Source organism: Armigeres subalbatus, chromosome 3 (assembly GCF_024139115.2).
Source record: "Armigeres subalbatus isolate Guangzhou_Male chromosome 3, GZ_Asu_2, whole genome shotgun sequence".
Taxonomy (NCBI): Eukaryota; Metazoa; Arthropoda; class Insecta; order Diptera; family Culicidae; genus Armigeres; species Armigeres subalbatus.
The window spans coordinates 307,738,795-307,763,933 of NC_085141.1; the positions used below are offsets into that span (position 1 = coordinate 307,738,795).

The following is a 25,139-nucleotide window of genomic DNA, read 5'->3' on the forward strand; positions in this document are numbered from 1 at the left end:
TCCTTGGAAGGATTCCTGGCGAATCCTTGGAAGGATTCCTGGCGAATCCTTGGAAGGATTCCTGGCGAATCCTTGGAAGGATTCCTGGCGAATCCTTGGAAGGATTCCTGGCGAATCCTTGGCACGAGTCCTGGCCAATCCTTGGAAGGATTCCTGACGAATCCTTGGAAGGATTCCTGACGAATCCTTGGAAGGATTCCTGGCGAATCCTTGGAAGGATTCCTGGCGAATCCTTGGAAGGATTCCTGGCAAATCCTTGGAAGGATTCCTGGCGAATCCTTGGAAGGATTCCTGGCGAATCCTTGGGAGGATTCCTGACGAATCCTTGGAAGGATTCCAGAAAAATATATAACGCTCTTTTAGTGGAATGTATTCAAACGTCTAAGACGAATTAAGTACTCCAGACGAATCTTCGGAAGGATTCCAGGCGAAACCTTGAAATGGTTCCAAAGGAATGTTTAGAAGGATTCCAGGCGACTCCTTGGAAAAATTCTAGACAAATCCTTGGAAGGATTCCAGACGAATCTTTGGAAGGATTCCAGACGAATCCTTGGACGGATTCCAGACGAATCCGTAGAAGGATTCCAGACTAATCCTTGGAAGGATTCCAGATGAATCCTTGGAAGGATTCCAGACGAATCCTTGGAAGGATTCCAGACGAATTCTTAGAAGAACTCCAGACGAATTATCAAAAAATTCAAATAAATTGCTTCATTAGAGCAATTTCAGCTGCCAGAGTACTCTGACAATCTATTATACGTTGTTCCAGCAAAACTGAGAGCAAAAATCTCGTTCTGGCGCCGAGTAAGCGCGGGAACGCGAAACGTTCCAACGGAACTAATAAACATTCGTCAATTTGGCGATTTCTTGAATTTAAATTTCTCACGAGATCAAAAACATGACAAGAGGAAACCGCCAACGGGTGAGTGGAGTAAGGAGAGCATAGCAAGGAATCGGATATTTAAACAGAAAAACCTACTCGAAAACCCACATCGCACCGGTCACGTTCATACACATTCCGTTCGATGATATCATGTGGAGGGAGGAAAGATCGCGTAAATCTATTCCGATTTGTCGAACTATAGAATCAGCGGAACAACTAGGATCCAAAAAAAACCAAGCGATCCAAAAACGCCGAGCAGGCATTCATACAAAATATGATGAGTACTATAATATTGGGAACAACAAGGTACACTAACGATAACAGAGAAATGCATGCCAATTTACCTCGCCGCACACCTGGGCCAGTTCCTCCTGCAGCTTCTTGATGGTCGTCTCCGCCCGGGTACATTCCGGCGTACCCTGTTTGTTGCTGGCGATCAGATTGTCCCGGTTTTTCTTCTCCTGGTCCAGCATCAGCCGGAGGGTGCGCATCTTCTGCATCTCCATCTCCCGTTGTTTGGCGAACTGAAACCAGTCAGAAAAGTTATCAGAAGTGCTGATTGTTGTTTGAACCAGTTAAACGGATATTACGATCGGTGGCTAATTAAAGCAAGGAGACAGAATATCGTCTTTCAAAGGAAAACAATACTAATAATAGGGAATTTTCACTTGAACATTTCAATTTCAATCATCGAAAAACATAGAGTGCAAAATTTCCACGGAAACAACGCTCCGGCGACATTCTGCTGCAAAGCGCTCAGCCACATGTGCGTTGAATAAACGTTTGCATGCATTACCACCCCCTTCTGCTGAGTACGAAAGGTTAAAAACCGGAAAATTTTTACTTACATCAACGGGCACCGGGGCGGTGATGGAGTTCCGCGGCGCAATTGGCGTCGTCGGCGTGATGGACGTGGACGAAGGCGATGGCCGCTGCATTCTGTTGTTGCTTCGCTGCACCGTCAGTTCAACAATGTCGGAAGCTGCGCGTTGTCGGGGTGCGGCACGTGCGATTGCGGATCCATTGCGGGGAGGCAGCGACGGGATGGAGGTGGGGAGAGACAGAAAAAATCATATTTATATAATGAGTAATGAAGTTATATGATGTGATGTGTGCTTTTAAGTCGGGTGTTATTAATTTGATGGAACACAAAACTCGGCTCAAACAATTTACACGTGATGAAATGAAATGTGGTTCATTAAATTTCATAATTTTCTCTCAGGATTCGACTAGCCATACTAAAAAGATATAAATATTATTAAAACGTAAATAAAAATACATATTAATGGCGTAGGCATAGCAAAAACTTAAAACTGAGAAGTGAGACATTCGAGTAAGAAGTGAGAAGTGAGTAGCGGATAATCCGATTTTCCTTTTCGGTGGCACTACAATGGATAGAGAATGGAGACTGAAATGAAAATCGAACTCGCCGTCTCTCTGGATCGGTAGCCCATCGCCTTTGCTCGCAAGGCTTACTAGAGACCATCAATGAATAATTAATCTTCTTAATTGAAATGTGAGAACCGGATATCGTACCCACCCGTAACAATGGGTAGATCACTTTTTCGTAGTGTATTACCTACAGAGTAAGAGATATCAAACTGAGCACAAGGTTAGTCCATTTTTCGAGGTAGGGCAATAAGTTTTAGTAGGTAAGGATTTATCATGTTTAGCCCTCGTCTTCTTCTTATTATTATTGGCATTACATCCCCACACTGGGACAGAGCCGCCTCGCAGCTTAGTGTTCATTAAGCACTTCCACAGTTATTAACTGCGAGGTTTCTAAGCCAGGTTACCATTTTTGCATTCGTATATCATGAGGCTAACACGATGATACTTTTATGCCCAGGGAAGTCGAGACAATTTCCAATCCGAAAATTGCCTAGACCGGCACCGGGAATCGAACCCAGCCACCCTCAACATGGTCTTGCTTTGTAGCCACGCGTCTTACCGCACGGCTAAGGAGGGCCCCCGTAACCACCAGAAATGAAACATAATAACATAACTTTACCTGGAGATGGTTGAAAGACTCGAATTTAGAACTCCGTTTGAGGCTAAACTGTATGCAGCGGAAGCTACTTTTCAAGTAATTAGTTTAGAATCCTAAATAGGTGCACATTTTACTACGTAGGTACTAACTCTTCATGAAGTGGTGAATAATGGCAGTGAAAGGAACACACGGAAACTCTTGTTACTGACCAAATTCTCTAGTTTGAAATGGTCTTATAGATAGATCCTAATCCAGGGTTTTGCTTATGATATTCTAGAAGCAAAACACAACTTAAGGAAGAAAATTGTTCTGATAAGAAAAAACATTAGACAATATTTGATGTGATCTCTCGCCTTCGAAATGCGGCGAGTTTGCGTTATCTAGGTGTCTTGGTCAGTGGCAACCCTGTTTCCCTGTCCGCAGTTGAACTATATCATAACTCCTTTTCGACAAACAATCATTCTTGCCACATTCGGCCAGTAGTTGCCCCAGTAAACCAACCGAACTTTTCATATTTATTTATTAATTTTTCGTCAACCGTCGTAGACTAGTACATATAAATATACATAATTTTTCATTTCTTAATGCTAATATACATAAATTGTGAAGTATTTACCATATATTTATAATAAAAATTAACTAGAGATTAAATAGTACAGATAAAAAATGTTATATCTTTTGTCTTATGTGTTGCGATTTCGAATTCTATTAAAATATATTTTAAGATTCTACCGAGACATTGTAAAGTCGATAGCTTCGCAGTGTTGATTGTAAATGTGTTGATTGTAAAAGGTCCAGATTTGTTTTTTTTTCTTATTCAAGCATAAAAAGCTTTATTTATGATTTTTGGACATAGCAACAAACATATTTTTACAAATAAAAATACAAATTAAATTAAAACAATTCAACAACAAATAATTCTCTGACAATGTTACAGCACTCCGAACATTTAAACAACTTTTTTAAATAAATTTAAAACCCTTCCTCACGCCATGCTTCTAGCTGTATGCTCTGATAAATTCAAGCACGACACGGATACGTTTTCCCTACTGGACTGCAGAAAAGCTTCGGTGCTTGGTAAAAATCTTCCTTGTGATCCACATTGGCACAGATGAGGCCAGCAAGCGTTGTCCGCCTCAGTCCATTCAGCTGCGGCAACGTGAACGCCCTCGGATTTACCTCGGGACCGTTGGTGAAATAGTACCGATCGCCGAACTTGAACCGAGAGTACCCATCGGCCAACAGGGCAGCGAATGTTGGTCCTACAACGGCACCATTCTCCGGCGGTTCCAGCACTCCACCAGGCCAAAGATCGACATCGTCGGGGGATTCATAGACCTGCGCCAACAGGGCACCGACTTCTCCCAGCTGGTTGAAATCGGTTACACGACCTTGACCGGTCAGTTCACGGTAGTCGTTGTATGAACGCATGGCAACGTCACGACCTCTTTGACAGTTGATCGAAGCCAGATCGGATCCGAACGGGTTGCGTTCTTGGAACAGGAACCTCGTCAATCCGGATGCGAAGAATCGATCCATCGACTCCGATGGTTGCTGCCCGAAGGAGAACATCATGATGTCGAAGCTGTTCTGCTCAAGGGTCTTCGTTGGAACGTTGAAAATGTCCCTGATGAATACGTCCTCTGGGGGTTCTTCGCGTGTTAGGAATCTAAAGAAACTCTCTACGAGAGAATGTCCGTACCGGTGAGCAGCTGCGGCGACTTCAGTCAACACCATCGGTGGATGGTCTGGGTTATAAACATTGCTGTAACTGTCAATTGGATCGACCAGGCGCAGCTGCTGTGCTTTTTGATGGCCAAGCACAATCGGCAAAAACTCGTTGAAAACTATGTTCTGGTATTCGGCTATCAAAATTCTTCGGGCCTCCCGGTACAGCTTTTCATCGTCCCAGTGAGGATTGACTCAAGCCTACTGCCAGCCGGTTGTGTTCCCTAAGGAACAGTGTATGTGTCGTGGTCAATCCCAGTAACTGGTTAACCCAGATATCATCACCTTCATAGCACACACGAGCCCAAGGGACACAGCTTCGCGGATTTCTTGCAAATGGGAGTAGCTCTATTCCATTCGGGAACGAGTCGCGCAGGCGACCCTGCTGGAATAATCGAAGTGCCGCACCCTGATCATCAGTCGAACCATACACATTTGACGCATCCAGGAAGTGGGTAACGGAGTCAGCTTGTTTAGCAAAGCCTAGCTGGCACTCGGGTCCTTGGGCCAGTTGTATCCGTACCAGATTCAAGCAGCGAACTCCATACTGGGAATAAAATGGAAGTGTCGCTGTGGTCCGAAAAGTGGCCCAGGAAGATCCAGGGCGCAGCATTCAATAGCGCCTCCGTTTTGAAGAGTAAAACCGCGACTCAGTGTAAAATCATGCGAAATGAATTGACTCATTTGTATGAACAAAATGTTTAGACGAGGGTCTGGCCCAAAAGCATCCGGGAAGAGTGTTGCAGAGACAGTCCGAGCGCTCGGTAGTAGGTTTCCAGTTACCAAATGAACCCTTGGAGCCCAAATGCCATCTTCATACGCCGGCGGTAGAACCCTGTCGAATGGATATCCCACCATGCCCCAGCTGGTACGCTCCGGCAACGGATTATTACACGATCCGTCGATAGTTCGGTATCGGGCATTCGGGTTACAGAGAACCGGCGACAGACATCGTTTCTGTATAGCTCTGGGAACCCTCGCAAATCGGTCGCGTTGGCGGTCCTCCAAGGTCATATTGGTCAACTCGGCGAATTTTCGACTGGCGAAAACATGCCCGTAAACATTGACTTGCTCTTCCGGATTCGGGACGTCCTTGCCATGATGCACAGCTCCTGGGTGCAACATACGGTGAAACATGGATTCCGGTTTCTTTTTGGCAGTCATCACTGTTCGGTGTTTTTCTTCATGGCGAAGCTTCTCGTCAAACTCGCGACGACCTTCGTGAAGGGCATCAACCACAAGGTGATCGGTGGAATGATCAACGACGTGTTTAGAACTGTTAGATTCATTCAGGCTAGTTGATGGACAGCAAACGCCATCAAGATTGGGCACAGTAGAGCATGGTTTCAAGTTGGCTTGAACATCTACCTCTACGAAGCATTCGACAGACGCCATACAAACTTCATTTTGTTTGCACCCATCACTTTTCTCCGGCCGCTGAACGACCGAGTAATTTAAATTAGCACTTATATCGGAACCCGCCGCCAACAGTCTACCCTGAACATCAATGGGGTGAAACCACAGGCACAACACAGCTGGCAAAAGGATCAGAAGCAAAACCTTTCCTCGCCATCGTGCAATATTCACTTATCTACTATACACTCAGAACGGAGTGTTTCTTCTATTGGAGCAGGCTTCACTTTAAAATCGGCCGATAAACACTCGACCGCAGGACCCAAACTCTTTGTAGGCCTGGCTGACCTTCGCCTTCGACGAGTTCACATGCGAACGCCTTACTGCTCCACCATCGCCTGGACGCACCCGGACTACATCGTAACTCCTCTTCATCAGTCACGCTAAACTACAAAGCTTTCGTCCTCGTCACATTCGGCCAGTGGTATCCTCTGCTTCCCTGTCAGGTAACAAATACTAGTACACCTGTGCTCAGAATAATAAGCAGCGGAAGCTGTTTTCCATACAAAATGGTCAACTTTGACAAGCTGTAACTTTGTATCCCGATGACCAATTGAGCTGAAATTTTGGCAGTGAACTACAAATATGATGAAATTTGCACATCAAATATGATGAAATTTGCACTACGTATCAATTTTTTCGAATGACGCGTTCAAAAATTACGCACTAGGTCAAATTGTTCAAAAAAATAGCAGTTTTTATTTTTATTTAAACCGAAATCCTGGAGGAACATCCGGAGGATTTCCTGAGAGAACTTCTGAACGACATCCTGAGGAACCTTTGGACGAAATCCCTAAGGAACTTCCGGACGCAATTCTGAAAGAATTTCCGGACGACATCCTGGAGGATTTTTCAGACGAAATCCTGGAGGAACTTCCGAACAAAATCCTGGAGGAACCTCCGGACGAAATCATCATAATCACTTCTGGACGACATCCAGGAGAAACTTCCGTACGAAATCCTGGAGAAACCTCCGAACGAAATTCTGGAGCGGACAACATTCTGGAGGAACTTCCAGACGAAATCCTGGAGGAACTCCTGAGGAACCTTCGGACGAAACCCCAGAGGAACTTCTTGAAAAAATTCGAGAACAACGTCCGGACAACATCCTAGAGCAACATTTGGACGACATTCTGGAGGAACTCCCGGACGACAACATGGATGAACTTCCGGACGACATCCTGAAGGAGCTTCCGGAGGAATTCTTGGAAGAACTTCCGAACAATATCCTGGAGGAACTTCCGGACGAAATCCTGGAGGAACCTCCCGACGACATCCTGGAGAAACTCCCGGACGAAATCCTGGATGAACTTTCAGACAAAATCCTGGAGAAATTTCCAGACGAAATCCTGAAACAACTTTTGGAAGGAATCTTGGAGGAACTTCCGGACGACATCATGAGGAACCTTCGGACAAAATCTCTGAGGAACTTCCAGACGGAATTCTGGAAGAACTTCCGGACGACATCCTGGGGGAACTTCCAGACGAAATCCTGGAGAAATTTCCGGACGAAATCCTAGTGTGGACGACATTGTGGAGGAATTTTCGGACGAAATCCTGGAGAAACTTCAGGACGACATCCTGGAGGAACTCCCGGGCGAAATCCTGGAGGAAGTTCCGGTGAGCTTCCGGACGACCTATTGAACCTGACGCGCATATGCCTATTGAATCCTGGGCGAATTTCAGGAGGAATACCTGGATGAACTTTCAGACGAAATCCCTGAGGAACATCCGGATGAAATCCTGGAGGCACTTCCGGACGAAATACTGAAGAAACTTCCAGTCGACATCCTGGAGGAATTTTTGGACAAAATCCTGGGGGAACTTCCGGTCGGAATCCTGGAGAACTTTCGGATGACACCCTGTAGGAATTTCCGAGCGAAAGCTAGGAGAAACTTCCGGACGACATCATGGAGTAACTTCCGCAAGAAATCCTGGATGAACTTCCGAAGGAATTCCTGAAGGAACTTCCGAACCAAATTCTGGAGGAACTTCCGAACCAAATTCTGGAGGAACTTCCGGACGTAATCCTGAAAGAATTCCGGATGAAATTCTGGAGAAACTTTCGGGGGAATTCCTGCATGAACTTTCGGACGAAATCCTGGAAGAACTTCCGGACGACATCTTGGAAGAACTTCCGAACGACTTCCGGACGACATTCTGGAGAAACTCCCGAACGAAATCCTGGATGAACTTTCGGACAAAATCCTGGAGAAATTTCCAGACGAAATCCTGGAACAACTTTTGGAAGGAATCTTGGAGGAACTTACTTACTTACTTATGGATCCTGTACACCTCCGGTGGTGCAAAGGGCCGACTTGAAAGATCTCCATCCTGAGCGTTGGAGGAACTTCCGGAGGAATTCCTGGATGAACTTCCGGACGACATCCTGAGGAACCTTCGGACGAAATCTCTGAGGAACTTCCAGACGGAATTCTGGAAGAACTTCCGGACGACATCCTGGGGGAACTTCCAGACGAAATCCTGGAGAAATTTCCGGACGAAATCCTGGTGCGGACGACATTCTGGAGGAATTTTCGGACGAAATCCTAGAGGAAGTTCCGGTGAGCTTCCGGGCGACCTATTGAACCTGACGCGCATATGCCTATTGAATCCTGGGGGAATTTCAGGAGGAATACCTGGGTGAACTTTCAGACGAAATCCCTGAGGAACATCCGGATGAAATCCTGAAGGAATTTCCGGACGAAATACTGAAGGAACTTCCAGTCGACATCCTGGAGGAATTTTTGGACAAAATCCTAGGGAAACTTCCGGTCGGATTCCTGGAGAACTTTCGGATGACATCCTGTAGGAATTTCCGAGCGAAAGCTAGGAGAAACTTCCGGACGACATCATGGAGTAACTTCCGCAAGAAATCCTGGATGAACTTCCGAAGGAATTCCTGGAGGAACTTCCGAACCAAATTCTGGAGGAACTTCCGGACGTAATCCTGAAAGAATTCCGGACGAAATTCTGGAGAAACTTTCGGGGGAATTCCTGCATGAACTTTCGGACGAAATCACTGAAGAACTTTCGGACGAAATCCTGGAAGAATTTCCGGACGACATTCTGGAGAAACTCCCGAACGAAATCCTGGATGAACTTTCGGACAAAATCCTGGAGAAATTTCCAGACGAAATCCTGGAGCAACTTCTGGAAGGAATCTTTAAGGAACTTCCGGATGAACTTCCGTACGACATCCTGAGGAACCTTCGGACAAAATCTCTGAGGAACTTCCAGACGGAATTCTGGAAGAACTTCCGGACATCCTGTAGGAACTTTTCGACGAAATCCTGGCGAAGCATCCGGACGAAATCCTGGCGAAACATCCGGACGAAATCCTGGAGCGGACGACATTCTGGAGGAACTTTCGGACGAGATCCTGGAGAAACTCCCGGACGAAACCCTGGAGGAAGTTCCGGTGAGCTTACGGACGATCTATTGAACCTGACGCGCATATGCCTATTGAATCCTGAGGGAACTTCAGAAGGAATACCTGGATGAACTTTTAAACGAAATCCCTGAGGAACTTCCGGACGAAATCCTGGAAGAACTTTGAGGACGACATCCTGGAAGAACTTGCGGACGACATCCGACAGGAAATTTCGGACGAAATCCTGGATGAACTTTCGGACAAAATACTGGAGAAACTTCCGTACAAAATCCTGGAACAACTTCTGGAAGAAATCTTGAAGGAACTTCCGGAGGAACTCCTGGATGAACTTCCGGACGAAATACTGAAGAACTAACGAACGAAATCTATGAGGAACTTCCAGAACTTCCGGACGAAATCCTGAAGGAACTTCCGGTCGACATCCTTGAGGATGATACGGAAAATGCTAAAATCATCTTCCAAACTTAGACGTACATGTTCATGATAGAATTAGAGGCGAAAGTATAGAATTGATAGTTTCGTTAGGATACGGCAGGCATGAAGAATGTTTTTAGAGAAGTCGATTTGAAAGCGAGCGGAGGCCAATATTTGTGGTGGCCAGAGCCGTAGCGTGGACTCCCAGCGCCCTTGGCGAAACCGTTATTGGGCGCCCCTTATATTTATGCTTGTTTAAAACAAATAGCATGATAAGAGCTGGGATATTTTCAAAATAAACCTTTTTTTACGTCGTGGATTTAATCAATCGCGCTCGTTCCGGTCCACTTTGTTGGTCTGCCGATTTCATTCGGCCTTTTGTGATTCGGCCTTATGTGATTTCGGCCTTTTGTGGTTTCGGTATTTTGTATATTCAAAATATCATCGAATATTCACCCATTATTGCTTGTTTTTTCACCCGCATACAATTGTCTGGTTTAAAGGAATCGAAAATGTCACTGGATCAATGGCCCAAAATTTATCTCAACTTAAAACAAACTCCCTATCACGAGTTTTGCTTTATGCGGAAAGCAAAACGAACGGCTGGTCACCGAAATTTTGTTCTGCATTGTGCGTAAGTAAATTATTCAGAAAATTAAAATTTAGTTCGCATCCAGATGTGTAGTGCGGTCGATAATTAAAATAATAAGCGTTCGTTCGATTGTTTTTATTTTAAATCAAGCCACACTCCCTACCCAAAATATATCCAACATCCCAGTGATTTCTCGTGGAAGGTAAGATTTCCTACCTATTCCTCAATTGACCTGCATTCGGACACGGCCGGCGATGGTATTGCTTATTTTTGGGTAACCAGTTCTTAAAATATGATGTTAGACAAAAAACAGCTGTTGGTTCTCTGTGAATTTACAGCTGACCTGGTAATAACGGAGTAGCAACCGTGGGTTGATCATGCTCATGCTCAAATAAAACAAACTCCATATCACTGCTTCCGAGTATCTATTATTTGAAGACGGCTTAGAATTCTTAGTTAACGAACTTAACGAACAAAAATTATACGCGTTTCTTACAGTCTACTCTGTGTTCCGCCTTTGGCGTACATATTGAAGTTCTTATCTAGGGTTTCTTTTCCAGAAACTAGCTCCATTCTTCTTTTCATTTTGAATTCATTTTCCTTTCTATTATTCACTTCCTTTTTCATCAGACAAATGATAAAAAAAAAGTTAGTGGAGGTGCTCCCTGAGCCGACGTTCTGATACCTGTATCAGTTATTGACGGGAAAGAGCCTTTCGGAAATTGGTCAAACGGTTGATTACGGATGTAGTCCCCAAGAAAATCGTCCGTTAAAAGCTGGAATCTTAAACACTTCGAGACGGTAAATTTGAGAATAGAATATACCAAGACTCTTACACGGTTTGATTTCAACCAATTGAGACCCTTAGCATCAATAAAACAATGAGTTAACCTCCCCAAAAAAATAACAAAAATCGAAGAAAATTCAAGTGGTATCCAATCGTGTAAAAGTAACCTTCATAAGATTCGTCATCATTACCCATAGCCCAATTCTGGATTTCGGCGCCCCACTAAGGCCTGGCGCCCTTGGCGGGGGCCAACCTGGCCAACCACACGCTACGGCGCTGGTGGTGGCACATGTCGCACGACCTTCCTTCTGCCAAACTCCCGTATGAAGGGGGAGGGAATAATATCTGTGTGGAAGCTGATATATCTCCACTCTCTCCTTGAGGAATTTTAGGACGAAATCCTGGAGGAACTTCCGGGTGGAATCCTGGAGAACGTCCGGACGAAATCCTGTAGGAATTTCCACACGAAATCTTGGAGAAACTTCCGGACGAAATTCTGGAGAAACTTCCGGACGAAATCCTGTAGGAACTTCCGGACGAAATCCTGGATGAACTTCCGGAGGAATTCCTGGATGAACATCGAAGGGAATTCCTGGAGAAACTTTCGGACGGAATCCTGGAGAAACTTTTAGGAGAAATCCTGAAGAAACTTCTGGACAAATTCTTGGAGGAACTTCCGAACAAAATCCTGGAGGAACTTCCGGACGAAGTCCTGGAGGAACTTCGGATGAACTTCCGGAGGAATTCCTGGATGAACATCGAGGGGAATTCCTGGAGAAACTTTCGGACGGAATCCTGGAGAAACTTTCAGACGAAATCCTGGAGAAACTTTTGGATGACATGCTGGAGGAACTTCCGGATGAAATCCTGGAGGAACTTCCGGAGGAATTTCTGGAGGAACTTCCGGAGGAATTCCTGGATGAACATCGAGGGGAATTCCTGGAGAAACTTTCAGACGAAATACTGGAGAATTTCCGGACGCCTATCATCAACAACGGTGTGACGCCGCTGTTTACAGTTTTGTAGATCCTTTCGTTTTAAAATGTTTATCCCAATTTTCATTTAACCCTATCAGGACACCTTTATTTCACAGATTTACGGATATGAATTTGGGTTTACTGGGTCCTGCCAAAACTAGTACTAAATACGCGTATTTTTTTTTTTCGGATGTCCTAGACCTAGGCCATTCAAACCGTTCTGGAGTACTTATTCTTAGATGTATTAGGGAACATGCCTAGTAAACAAAATGTCCTAAGTCGAGGTATATGTCCGAAAATCCGATCAAAAGACATAAATTGATCGAATTTTGAATTGGTATTGCTTGAAATGGTCTTGTAGACAGAGCTAAATCCCGAGTTTGTAGCTTTACTGATGATATTCTAGAAGCAAGACAAGGATGTAACTAGGGCTCCGATGCATGGCCAAAAACAGTATTACTGTTCTGTTTTCTCAAGAAAGGACTGATTTCCTATTAATAAGGGGAGCGCCTTCAATGGGATTGTTCTCTGTGAAGGGTCTAAATAGCGGGACCTTGTCATGGTGCTCTTGAGAAAACAAAACAGCAACTGTATCGAAAACGAAACTGCATTGCTTATCAATAGTAATTGAGTAACTCGACATGCACTTAAACACTAAGGATACGGGTAACGCTACAATAGATCTAATAACTGGTCGCAGTGGCACACCCGAACAGAAAAAAAAATTAAACATCTCAACAGTTCCATCGAGCTGCTAGAGCTTTATTCATTTCTTTTACAAGCTACAGTGGACCCTACCTGAGTCGATGTTCTAAAACTTGCTCGACACACACATCTCCTTAGTTATTGTGCATCTCGTAGATATCTTAATCTTGTCAACTCAAGATTATTTTGGTGGACCTCTCCATGGAAATTAGGATTATATGCTTTTTGAACTGGATTGAGTACATACTAACGATGAGGACATTGCAAAGGTCACGATTGATCTGGTAGATACTATGAACTGAACTCGAGAACTTTTGGAGTATCATGAATACCTCGTTTTAATGGCAATCGGGTTTACAATATGCGCATATGCCATTTAAAATACTGGAGCACTCGGACTGTGTACATTGAGGCTGGAGAGCAAATCCCATGTTTCAATGCTTCCATCCATGTATTCCCTGTGCAATTGCGATTGTTCAATCACGGAATAGCAACTACGAAATGCACGGTCATCATGCTCAATTTGCTCTTTTGCCCAATCTTTATACATTGCACGGTACAGAACTAACGTTTTCAAACGAGCTCCAACTACGTTCCCGGTACTTTCCGCTATGCATTGGAATGTAATAACAAGATTAATATCTACAGCTTCTTCTGACAGCAATAGCATTGCAGTCAAAATAAACATCGAACATCATAGTTCTCTCCCCCTCCTCGTTACAACACAGTAGTCAAAACATAAACAAACAACCTCATGCAACGGAAAGTGAAACCTAATCAAATTCCGCCACAGAGACAGAGAAACACTCGTGGCCGTAGCGCGCAGAATTTTAAAACAACAATCCGACGTGACACAAATGTGCGTTTTATCATGCGCAATAAAATCCATTACACATACACCGCGGCCACGCAGAGGTAGCAAAATATACCAACAACAGCCAGGCAGCTTTCCTTTATATCTCACCGGTACTAAAGGGTAAATGAAAACATTTAAAACGATACGCAAGTGAGAAGGCGGTTCAAGTTGCTCCCACGGAGAAATAGAATATGCACGGACGTGAATGGCTAAAATATATAAGCTTCAAAATGCAATGTTCAGACATGTAATAATTCAAGTATGAACATCTAAATAAAGAATTCCAAAATTCATGAAGATGCCACACATTCTATTCATTGCACGAAAAATCTGATGTTAAGTAAAATATTCAAGTATTCGGACACCTACAATGCGGTCTGGCTTCATAGAATCGCATCTTACTTTTGAAAGCCTTGCCTATTCCTGCTTCTTAAACACATGTTTATTATTTTAATGACATATTCCCTCTTTATTGTAGGGCATTCAATTAGCTACCGAAACAAAACGCGCACGTGATGAAAGACTCTATTGCCATAAGTACCATAAATCGACGCGACGATGAGGTCAAGAAAACAGTAACAGGCAACGAGAGAAGTCACTTTTGTTATTTCATTTAACGAAATGCAATATTCCTTGAACCGCATCGACACCGCCAGCACGGCACTCGTACTAACTAACTGGATTCAACTTCAAGAGTTTCTAGCTGGAGACTTCGCAGTACACCTACATATGGAACTAATGTTTCGCTTCACGTTAACTATTGTAGGCACTGTGAAGCGGCAGCACAACGGACAACCACGCGTGCTTAGGAACCACACCACAAGTCATCTACGGATCACCCATTGAATTGAGCCGAGCACTGGAGATTTTCCTTCTTTTTTTTCTCGCACCGGATTGGATTTACAACTATTTGTTTACCTTTGATCAACTCCACCACGTTCGTATGCGTCGAGGATCGTACAGATGTTCCATTAACCTATAGCGAGTGCGGCCGCGCGCAGGCAAGTTGTTCGGACGGGGAGAAAAAAGAAAGAAATGCAATTAATATGGTGGTAGCTATACGAGCATTAATGAAAATATCATTTGGAATCAGTATTAGGATTTATCGCTGGAAACGGATCAATGATAATTAATCACTATAACACAACAATCTTCCTGTTCAACGAATGTCTTCTTCTTCTTATTGGCATTACATCCTCCACTGGGACATTGCCGCCTTGCTGCTTAGTGTTCATTCAGCACTTCCATAGTTATTAACCGCGAGGTTTCTAAGCCAAGTTACCATTTTTGCATTCGTATATCATGAGGCTAACACGATGATACTTTTATGCCCAGAGAAGTCGAGACAATTTCCTACTCGAAAATTACCTAGAACGGCATCGGAAATCGAACCCAGTCACCCTCAGCATTTTTTTTCAAGCGGTATTAACCAGTAAATTTGATATATTCCAAGAACAGAACTTGCGATCTACAGCCACAACACAAGCTTTTTCCGTCATTCCAAGCTTGGATATGCATTCTACCATCTCCATAACATGTTCCTGGAGATCAAGAGACATAATCAGATGGTCTTCCAAATCATCCTTGAGTCCAGAACTTGCGATCTACAGCCACGAAACAAGCTTTTTGCGTCACTCCAAGCTTGGATATGTATTCCACCATGTCCATAACATATTCCTGAAGATCAAGAGACATGATGAGACGGTTTTGAGATATCCTGGGTCATCCAAACCGTTCTTGAGTGCACAACTTGCGATCTACAGCCCGAAACTTGCTTTTTTCGTCACTCCAAGCTTGGATATAAACTCAACCGAGTCCATAAAACATTTCTGAACATCAAAAGACATGGTCAGATGGTTTTGGGATATTCTGGGACATCTAAAGCGTCCTTAAGTTCAGAGCTTGCGATCTACAACAATTGTAATAATCACATACATATAACAGCGTTGGGAAGAGATTTCTGTAGTTAAAAGTATAGTTTAGATGAGCTAGAATATCCAAAACTATATAACGATGTCTATAGAATTCCAGGAGATGCAAAGCATATAGTTGAATACGTATCAAAAGCTTGAGTAGTGGAAAAAGCCAAGGCTACAACTGTTGACTGCACCTCAAGGATAGTTTGGATGACTTAGAACATTTATACTATCTGCCGATCCATTTTATACTTCCAGTAGATGTAACGGGTGTGGTTGAACTCGTATCAAAATTTTGTGTAAGGAAAAAAGCTACTGTCACAAATAATGATCGCACGTCAAGAACACAAGAACAGTTTGGATTACTCAAAATACCTCAGATCAGCCTTCCAATAGATGTGATGAACAGAGTTGAACGTAAATCAAGACATTGAATGGCAAAACACGCTAGTTTGCAAGCTTAAGAACGTAGATTCTGTGCTACAAGACAGTTTGGATGGCCTAGAATTTTCCAAGTATCGCATTTTTGAGCCGGGAGATCTCCTAGGAGCTGTAATGGATATAACTGAATGCACATTGAAGCTTTGAGGACTGAAAAAAGACTTTATTGTAGCTGTAGATCTCAAGTCTCGAACTCAAGGACAGTTTGGATGACTCAGAATATCTCAAAACTATCTCACGATATCTGTTGATCCCCCAGGAACTGTTATAGATATAACTGAATGTATATTGCAGCTTTGAGGACTTAACAGACTTTCTTGCAGATGTAGATCTCAAGTCTCGAACTCAAGGACAAATTGGATGGCCTAGGACGACCAATGAAGATTAAAAATAGTTTGTTATATATCACGGTAACTCTACGGATACGTTTGGATAAAAATCTGTCATAAGCCCTTAATCGCCCCTGCCTGTTATTTTTTCCTGATAGTGGAGTTAATTTCAAGCAAATTTGCAACTTTGAAATTCCTTCGAATTTCCTTGGGAAATTCCTTCGAACTTCCTTGGGAAACTCCTTCGAATTTCCTTGGGAAATTCCTTCGAATTTCCTTGGGAAATTCCTTCGAATTTCCTTGGGAAATTCCTTCAAATTTCCTTGGGAAATTCTTTCAAATTTCCTTGGGAAATTCTTTCAAATTTCCTTGGGAAATTCCTTCGAAGTTCCTCGGGAAATTCCTTCGAATTTCCTTGGGAAATTCCTTCCAATTTCCTTGGGAAATTCGTTCGAATTTCCTTGGGAAATTTCTTCCGAATTTCCTCGGGAAATTTCTTTCGAATTTCCTTGGGAAATTTCTTTTGAATTTCCTTGGGAAATTTCTTTCGAAATTCCTTGGAAAATTTCTTTCAAATATCCTTGGAATATTTCTTTCGAATTTCCTTAGGAAATTTCTTTCGAATTTCCTTAGGAAATTTCTTTAGAATTTCCTTTGGGAAATTCCTTTGAATTTCCTAGGAAAATTCATTCGAATTTCTTTGGAAAATTCCTTCGAATTCCCTTGAGAAATTCCTCACAATTTCCTTGGGACATTCCAAAAAAATTTTCTTGGGAAATTCCTTCGAATTTCCTTAAAAAATTCCTTCGAATTTCCTTGAAAATTCCTTTCAATTTCCTTGGAAAATTCCTTTGAATTTCCTAAGAAATTTCTTTTGAATTTCCTTGGAGAATTCCTTCGAATTTCCAGAGAAATTTCTTTCGAATTTCCTCGGGAAATTTCTTTCGAATTTCCTTTGGAAATTTCTTTCGAAATTTCCTTGGGAAATTTCTTTCGAATTTCCTTGCGAAATTTCTTTCGGATTTCCTTGATAAATTTCTTTCGAATTTCCTTGGGAAATTTCTTTTGAATATCCTTCGGAAATTTCTTTTGAATTTCCTTCGGAAATTTCTTTCGAAATTCCTTCGGAAATTTCTTTCGAAATTCTTTGGAAAGTTTCTTTCAAATTTCCTTGGAATATTTCTTTTGAATTTCCTTGGGAAAATTCTTTCGAATTTCCTTTGGGAAATTCCTTTGAATTTCCTTGGAAAATTCATTCGAATTTCTTTGGAAAATTCATTCGAATTCCCTTGGGAAATTCCTAACAATTTCCTTGGGACATTCCTTCGAATTCCCCTGGGAAATTCCTTAGAATTTCCTTAGGACATTCTTTAGAAATTCCTTCTCTTTTCCTTCGAATTTGGAAAATTCCTTCGAATTTCCTTAGGAAATCCCTTCGAATTTCTATGAGAAATTCCTTCGAATTTCTTCAGGAAATTCCTTCGAATTTCTTTTGGATATTTCGCCAAATTTCCTTGGAAAATTCCTTCGAAATTTCTTGGGAAATTCCTTCGAAATTCCTTGGGAAATTCCTTCGAAATTCCTTGGGAAATTCCTTCGAATTTCCTTGGGAAATTCCTTCGAAATTCCTTCGAAATTCCTTGGGAAATTCCTTCGAATTAAAGTAGTTTAAAGAAATTTCCTTAGACAATTCCTTCGAATTTCCTTGGGAAATTCCTTCGAATTTCCTTGGGAAATTCCTTCGAATTTCCTTGGGAAATTCCTTCAAATTTCTTTGGGAAATTCCTTCGAATTTCCATGGGAAATTCCTTCGAATTTCCTTGGGAAATTCCTTCGAATTTCCTTGGGAAATTCCTTCGACTTTCCTTGGGAAATTCCTTCGAATTTCCTTGGGAAATTCCTTTGAATTTCCTTGAGAAATTCCTTCGAATTTCCTTGGGAAATTCCTTCGAATTTCCTTGGGAAATTCCTTCGAATTTCCTTGGGAAATTCCTTCGAATTTCCTTGGGAAATTCCTTCGAATTTCCTTGGGAAAATCCTTCGAATTTCCTTGGGAAATTCCTTCGAATTTCCTTGGGAAATTCCTTCGAATTTCCTTGGGAAATTCCTTCGAATTTCCTTGGGAAATTCTTTCGAATATCCTTGGGAAATTCCTTCGAATTTCCTTGGGAAATTCCTTCGAATTTCCTTGGGAAATTCCTTCGAATTTCCATGGGAAATTCCTTCGAATTTCCTTGGGAAATTCCATCGAATTTCCTTGGGAAATTCCTTTGAATTTCCTTGGGAAATTCCTTTGAATTTCCTTGGGAAATTCCTTTGAATTTCCTTGGGAAATTCCTTCGAATTTCCTTGGGAAATTCCTTCGAATTTCCTTGGGAAATTCCTTCGAATTTCCTTGGGAAATTCCTTCGAATTTCCTTGGAAATTCTTCGAATTTCCTTGGGAAATTCCTTCGAATTTCCTTGGGAAATTCCTTCGAATTTCCTTGGGAAATTCCTTCGAATTTCCTTGGGAAATTCCTTCGAATTTCCTTGGGAAATTCCTTCGAATTTCCTTGGGAAATTCCTTTGAATTTCCTTCCTTGGGAAATTCCTTCGAATTTCCTTGAAAATCTCCTTCTAATTTCCTTGGGAAATTCCTTGGAAAATTCCATTGAATTTCCTTGGAAAATTCCTTCGAATTTCCTTGGGAAATTCCTTCGAATTTCCTCGGGAAATTCCTTCGAATTTCCTCCGGAAATTCCTTCGAATTTCCTCGGGAAATTCCTTCGAATTTCCTCGGGAAATTCCTTCGAATTTCCTCGGGAAATTCCTTCGAATTCCTCGAAATTCCTTCGAATTTCCTCGAAATTCCTTCAATTCCTCGGGAAATTCCTTCCAATTCCTCGGGAAATTCCTTCAATTTCCTCGGGAAATTCCTTCGAATTCCTCGAAATTCCTTCGAATTCCTCGAAATTCCTTCGAATTCCTCGAAATTCCTTCGAATTTCCTCGAAATTCCTTCGAATTTCCTCGGAAATTCTTCGAATTCCTCGAAATTCTTCGAATTTCCTCGAAATTCCTTCGAATTTCCTCGAAATTCCTTCGAATTTCCTCGAAATTCCTTCGAATTTCCTCGAAATTCCTTCGAATTTCCTCGAAATTCCTTCGAATTTCTCGAAATTCCTTCGAATTTCCTCGAAATTCCTTCGAATTTACTCGGGAAATTCCTTTGAATTTCCTCGGGAAATTCCTTCGAATTTCCTTGGGAAATTCCTTCGAATTTCCTCGGAAAATTCCTTCGAATTTCCTCGGGAAATTCCTTCGAATTTCCTCGGGAAATTCCTTCGAATTTCCTCGGGAAATTCCTTCGAATTTCCTCGGGAAATTCCTTCGAATTTCCTCGTGAAATTCCTTCGAATTTCCTCGGGAAATTCCTTCGAATTTCCTTGGGAAATTCCTTCGAATTTCCATGGAAAATTCCTTTGAATTTCCTTTGGAAATTCCTTCAACCTCTCTTGGGAAATTCCTTTGAATTTCCTTGGGAAATTCCTTCGAATTTCCTTGGGAAATTGCTTCGAATTTCCATGGGAAATTCCTTCAAATTTCCTCGGGAAATTCCTTCGAATTTCCTTGGGAAATTCCTTCGAATTTCCTTGGGAAATTCCTTCGAATTTCCTTGGGAAATTTCTTCGAATTTCCTTGGGAAATTTCTTCGAATTTCCTTGGGAAATTTATTCGAATTTCCTTTGGAAATTCCTTCGAATTTCCTTGGGAAATTCCTTCGAATTTCCTTGGGAAATTCCTTCGAATTTCCTTGGGAAATTCCTTCGAATTTCCTTGGGAAATTCCTTCGAATTTCCTTGGGAAATTCCTTCGAATTTCCTTGGGAAATTCCTTCAAATTTCTTTGGGAAATTCCTTCGAATTTCCATGGAAAATTCCTTTGAATTTCCTTTGGAAATTCCTTCAACCTCTCTTGGGAAATTCCTTTGAATTTCCTTGGAGGAAATTCGAAAGAATTTTCCTAGGAAATTCGAAAGGATTTCCCGAGGAAATTCAAAGGAATTTCCCGAGGAAATTCAAAGGAATTTCCCGAGGAAATTCAAAGGAATTTCCCGAGGAAATTCAAAGGAATTTCTCTAAGAAATTCGAAGGAGTTTCCCAAGGAAATTCGAAGAAATTTCTCGAGGAAATTCAAAGGAATTCCTTCGAATTTCCTTGGGAACTTCCTTCGAATTTCCTTACGAAATTTCTTTGAATTTCCTTGGGAAATTCCTTCGAATTTCCTTGGGAAATTCCTTCGATTTTTCTTGGGAAATTCCTTCGAATTTTCTTTGGGAAATTCCTTCGAATTTACTTGGGAAATTCCTTCGAATTTCCTTGGGAAATTCCTTCGAATTTGCTTGTAAAATTCCTTCGAATTTGCTTGTAAAATTCCTTCAAACTTCCTTGGGAAATTCCTTCGAATTTCCTTGAGAAATTCCTTCGAATTTCCTTGGGAAATTCCTTCGAATTTCCTTGGGAAATTCCTTCGAATTTCCTTGGGAAATTCCTTCGAATTTCCTTGGGAAATTCCTTCGAATTTCCTTTGGAAATTCCTTCAACCTCTCTTGGGAAATTCCTTTGAATTTCCTTGGGAAATTCCTTCGAATTTCCTTGGGAAATTGCTTCGAATTTCCATGGGAAATTCCTTCAAATTCCCTCGGGAAATTCCTTCGAATTTCCTTGGGAAATTCCTTCGAATTTCCTTGGGAAATTCCTTCGAATTTCCTTGGGAAATTTCTTCGAATTTCCTTGGGAAATTTATTCGAATTTCCTTTGGAAATTCCTTCGAATTTCTTGGGAAATTCCTTCGAATTTCCTTGGGAAATTCCTTCGAATTTTCTTGGAAAATTCCTTCGAATTTCCTTGGGAAATTCCTTCGAATTTCCTTGGGAAATTCCTTCGAATTTCCTTGAGAAATTTCTTCGAATTTCCTTTGGAAATTCCTTCGAATTTCCTTGGAAAATTCCTTCGAATTTCCTTGAAATTCCTTCGAATTTCCTTGAAATTGCTTCGAATTGCCTTGGGAAATTCCTTCGAATTTCCTTGGGAAATTCCTTCGAATTTCCTTGGGAAATTCCTTCAAATTTCTTTGGGAAATTCCTTCGAATTTCCTTGGGAAATTCCTTCGAATTTCCTTGGGAAATTCCTTCAAATTTCCTTGGGAAATTCCTTCAAATTTCCTTGGGAAATTCCTTCGACTTTCCTTGGAAAATTCCTTCGAATTTCCTTGGGAAATTTCTTCGAGTTTCTTTGGGAAATTCCTTCGAATTTCCTTGAAAAATTCCTTCGAATTTTCTTGGGAAATTTCTTCGAATTTCCTTGGAAAATTCCTCCGAATTTTCTTGAGAAATTCTTCCGAATTTCCTTGAGAAATTCTTCCGAATTTCCTTGAGAAATTCTTCCGAATTTCCTTGAGAGATTCCCATGTATTTCCTTTAGAATATCTCTCGAATTTCCATGGGAAATTCATTCCAATTTCTTCGGGATTTTCTTGCGAATTTCCTTGGGAAATACCTGCGAAGAAACTTCTCAAGGATATTCAAAGGAATTTCTCAAACAAATTCGAATGAATTTCCCAAGGAAATTCGAAGGAATTTTCCAAGGATGTTCGGAGGAATTTCCCAAACAAATTCGAATGAATTTTCCAAGGAAATTCGAAGGAATTTTCCAAGGATGTTCGGAGGAATTTCTCGAGGAAATTTGAAGGAATTTGCCAAGGAAATTAGAAGAAATTTTCCAAGGAAATTCGAAGGAATTTCAAAGGAAATTTTAAGGAATTTCGAAGGAATTTTTCGAGGAATTTCGAAAAAAAATCCCGAAGAAATTCAAAGGAATCACCCGAAAAAAAATCTCCGAAATCTCCAAGCAAATTTGTAGGCATTTCCCAAGGACGTTTTGAGGAATATATCGACGAAAATCGTAGAAATTTCCATGCAATTGTGGAGAACTATCCAAGGAGAGTTTCGATCGTGAGATTTTTCAATTTTCCTCGGCATATTATTTCATGTTTCCTCAGGAAATTCCATCGAGTTTTCTCGGAAAATTCTGCCGCCTTTTCTGGGATATTCTTCTGAGTTTTGAAGGAAAGTTCTTTTCAATTTCAATGGGATTGTTGCATTGTTTTAGTTTTTCACGGCTTTGTTCGAGGGAATTTCCTGTGGATTTTTTTTCTTCACTAATTGTGTAATTGCTTATGAAAGCGTAATTTACAATACAAAGCCAAAATAATGATTTGTATTGAAAAATAATTCTAAAGAATGGAGAAATACTATCCCTGTTTACTTTTAGTCATAACTTTATTATTCGCATATCGATGCACAATTTATTTAATTTATGGACAATGGGTTATTATTGCCACAGTCTGTAATTTTTACATCGATATCTCGGAATGTTCTCTATGTAGACTAGTTTTTAAATTATACAAAAATGTGTATGGCCAAGGATGTTATCGATCATTTAGTAATCTGCGTTCGATCACTTAGTAGTTTGCCAATAATCCATTCCATAGGCTAAATTTCAAAATGTGTTGTATGGTGGACTTCTAGTACAAAGGTTTATCTACAACTCTGCCTAGCAGTTCGTTGTTTGAATTTTACTAATAACGGAGCTATAGCTCCAGTAGCAGTAGCTTATACTAAATGATTGCAATTTTATTATCATTTAGTATAAGTTACTGCTACTAGCGCTATAGCTCCAGTATAAGTTAAATTCAAACTTCGACCTGTTAGGCAGAGTTATAGAAAAACCTTCGCACTAGAAGTCCACCATACAACGCATTTTGACATTTAGCCCCTGAAATGAGTTATAGACAAACTACTAAGTGATCGAACGCAGATTACTAAATGATCGATAACATCCTAGTGTATGGCTTAGTACAGACCCTGAATTTCAGGCTGGACAAAAGATAGTAATTGGACTTAGTTAAGATAAGTTTTATGAAGGGTATTTAGTTAAATCTGGAAAGCCTATTACAAAAATTCCAGCGTAGCGTAGCTCCATTTGATAGTTTCAACCAACCGTCCATTCGTTTTAAGCAAAATGTGTAATGGCAAAGTATGCTACAGTGTTCTTTAGAAGCTTGATTAGTTGATTTTGACGCCGTTTTGATGAACTGACAGAAAAAAAACCAAAAATGTTTCTCATCCTGAATGAAAGAAGAGTGGCTTGCAAACCCAGAAAAAAGTACTTAAAAATGCTAAAAATAAACCATGCAGAAAAAAAAAATTAAATTTCCAAATGGCAATCTACACACAAAAAAACCCTAATATATTATACATAAAATAAATAAAATTTTACCATTTACAAAATTGTTTTTTTGAACAGTATTCTAGAGAGCATTAAAAAGTGTGGTTTTTTGAAAGAATATTAAAAAAGCGATAAAATTAAGCATTTTCTGACTTTTTCAAAAGTGCCTTTTGTTTATTCAAAAATATTATTTAGAATATCAAGATAGTATTATTGTTACTCAACGATAAGCTCATCGTTTTAACCTCATGGAATTGCGCCGAAGCGTAATAGCATTGGCGTATTATTTTTTCTAAATTCCAAAAAACACCGCTAAAATCTGTCCGAAGGCAAATGTGGGTTTGCAGGTGCTATTGCTAACGAAAGTAGATCTCCCATAGGAAACAACAGCAGGGAGGCAGAGAAAACATCGTAGCTGCTATACTCAGATAGGTGAATGGCTCTGCTGAGTCAGGTCAGTGCCACCTCCACACGCAGCTGCACGCCGCGAAATTCATTATCATCGACTTTTTCTCGTTCTTTCCCACGTCACGCACGAACACACTCCCGTAGAAAGAGAAATTTTGGGTTCTGTTTGTTTACAACAACAAACAATATTTTACAACGGCAGCTACGCCCATGCGCCAATCCAGTTTGAAACCTGCTGTTCACAAAACGCTACACTAGCGGTGGAGTGACTTACCTTCAGTATCATATCCTCGGCCATCAGACCGGCCTTCTGCGCAGCGCCGCCCGGTTTGACGCTTTCCACGAACACCGGCTTATCACCGGAAACCTTAATGTGTTCAAGCAAAACGAAGAAAATACAAAGAAGAAAAACATTCAAATAGAAAAATTAATTCAAACTTGCTCCACTGTCTCTCTCTCTCCCGTGTGTGAGCGATCCGTCCTTACCTTCATCCCGTACCCGTTGGCATCCTTGTTGACGGTGAGCACCAGTGTCAGCATTGGGACCGTGGCATTCTTCGGCGAGTCCCGGGTCGGGGTCAGCGTTTGGGGTCGTTGCTGTCGCTGCTGCTGTTGGTGGTGATGGCCGGATGTGGAGTTACCGTTCAAGTTGTGGCCGATGCTGCTGCTGGTGGACGAGGTGCGGCTGTGGTGATGATGATGGTGCGATGGCGACCTGCATCAATCGTCAACAACGCGCCACGCACAAACGCCATTCGCAATTCGCAGGCAAACCATGCAGAAGCCAAGTGAAATCAAGTGGAGAGTCGTGTAAAAATGGAACATGGAAGAAGAAGAAGATAAAAAACACACAATCAACAAAAGCAGTGAAGAACTCGAATCGAAATGAAATTATGATGTAATAAAGCTAAGAGAAATGTTCGCTAATCTACAAATTGCGCTTTATGTAAGTGTGGCTTTAATGAATCGTTGTCTGATGTTTGTAACAGATTTGTGAATGTGAATGAGGTATGAATAACCAAATTTTGCCAATTACC

General features: G+C 41.4%; 1 protein-coding gene across 6 annotated transcripts in view; it reads right to left on the bottom strand.

Moving 5' to 3' along the window:
* Window positions 1-25,139, bottom strand: part of LOC134225187 (rho guanine nucleotide exchange factor 11) — a 421,082-nt gene that overhangs the window by 258,424 nt on the left and 137,519 nt on the right. For all 6 annotated transcript variants that reach the window (XM_062705053.1, XM_062705052.1, XM_062705057.1 and 3 more), the window contains 5 exons: window positions 24,589-24,817; window positions 24,377-24,469; window positions 14,658-14,715; window positions 1,732-1,865; window positions 1,228-1,407 (listed from right to left, as the gene is read on the bottom strand). In XM_062705053.1, coding sequence (XP_062561037.1) covers window positions 1,228-1,407; window positions 1,732-1,865; window positions 14,658-14,715; window positions 24,377-24,469; window positions 24,589-24,817 — 694 coding nt within the window. The remainder of the gene's footprint in view (window positions 1-1,227; window positions 1,408-1,731; window positions 1,866-14,657; window positions 14,716-24,376; window positions 24,470-24,588; window positions 24,818-25,139) is intronic.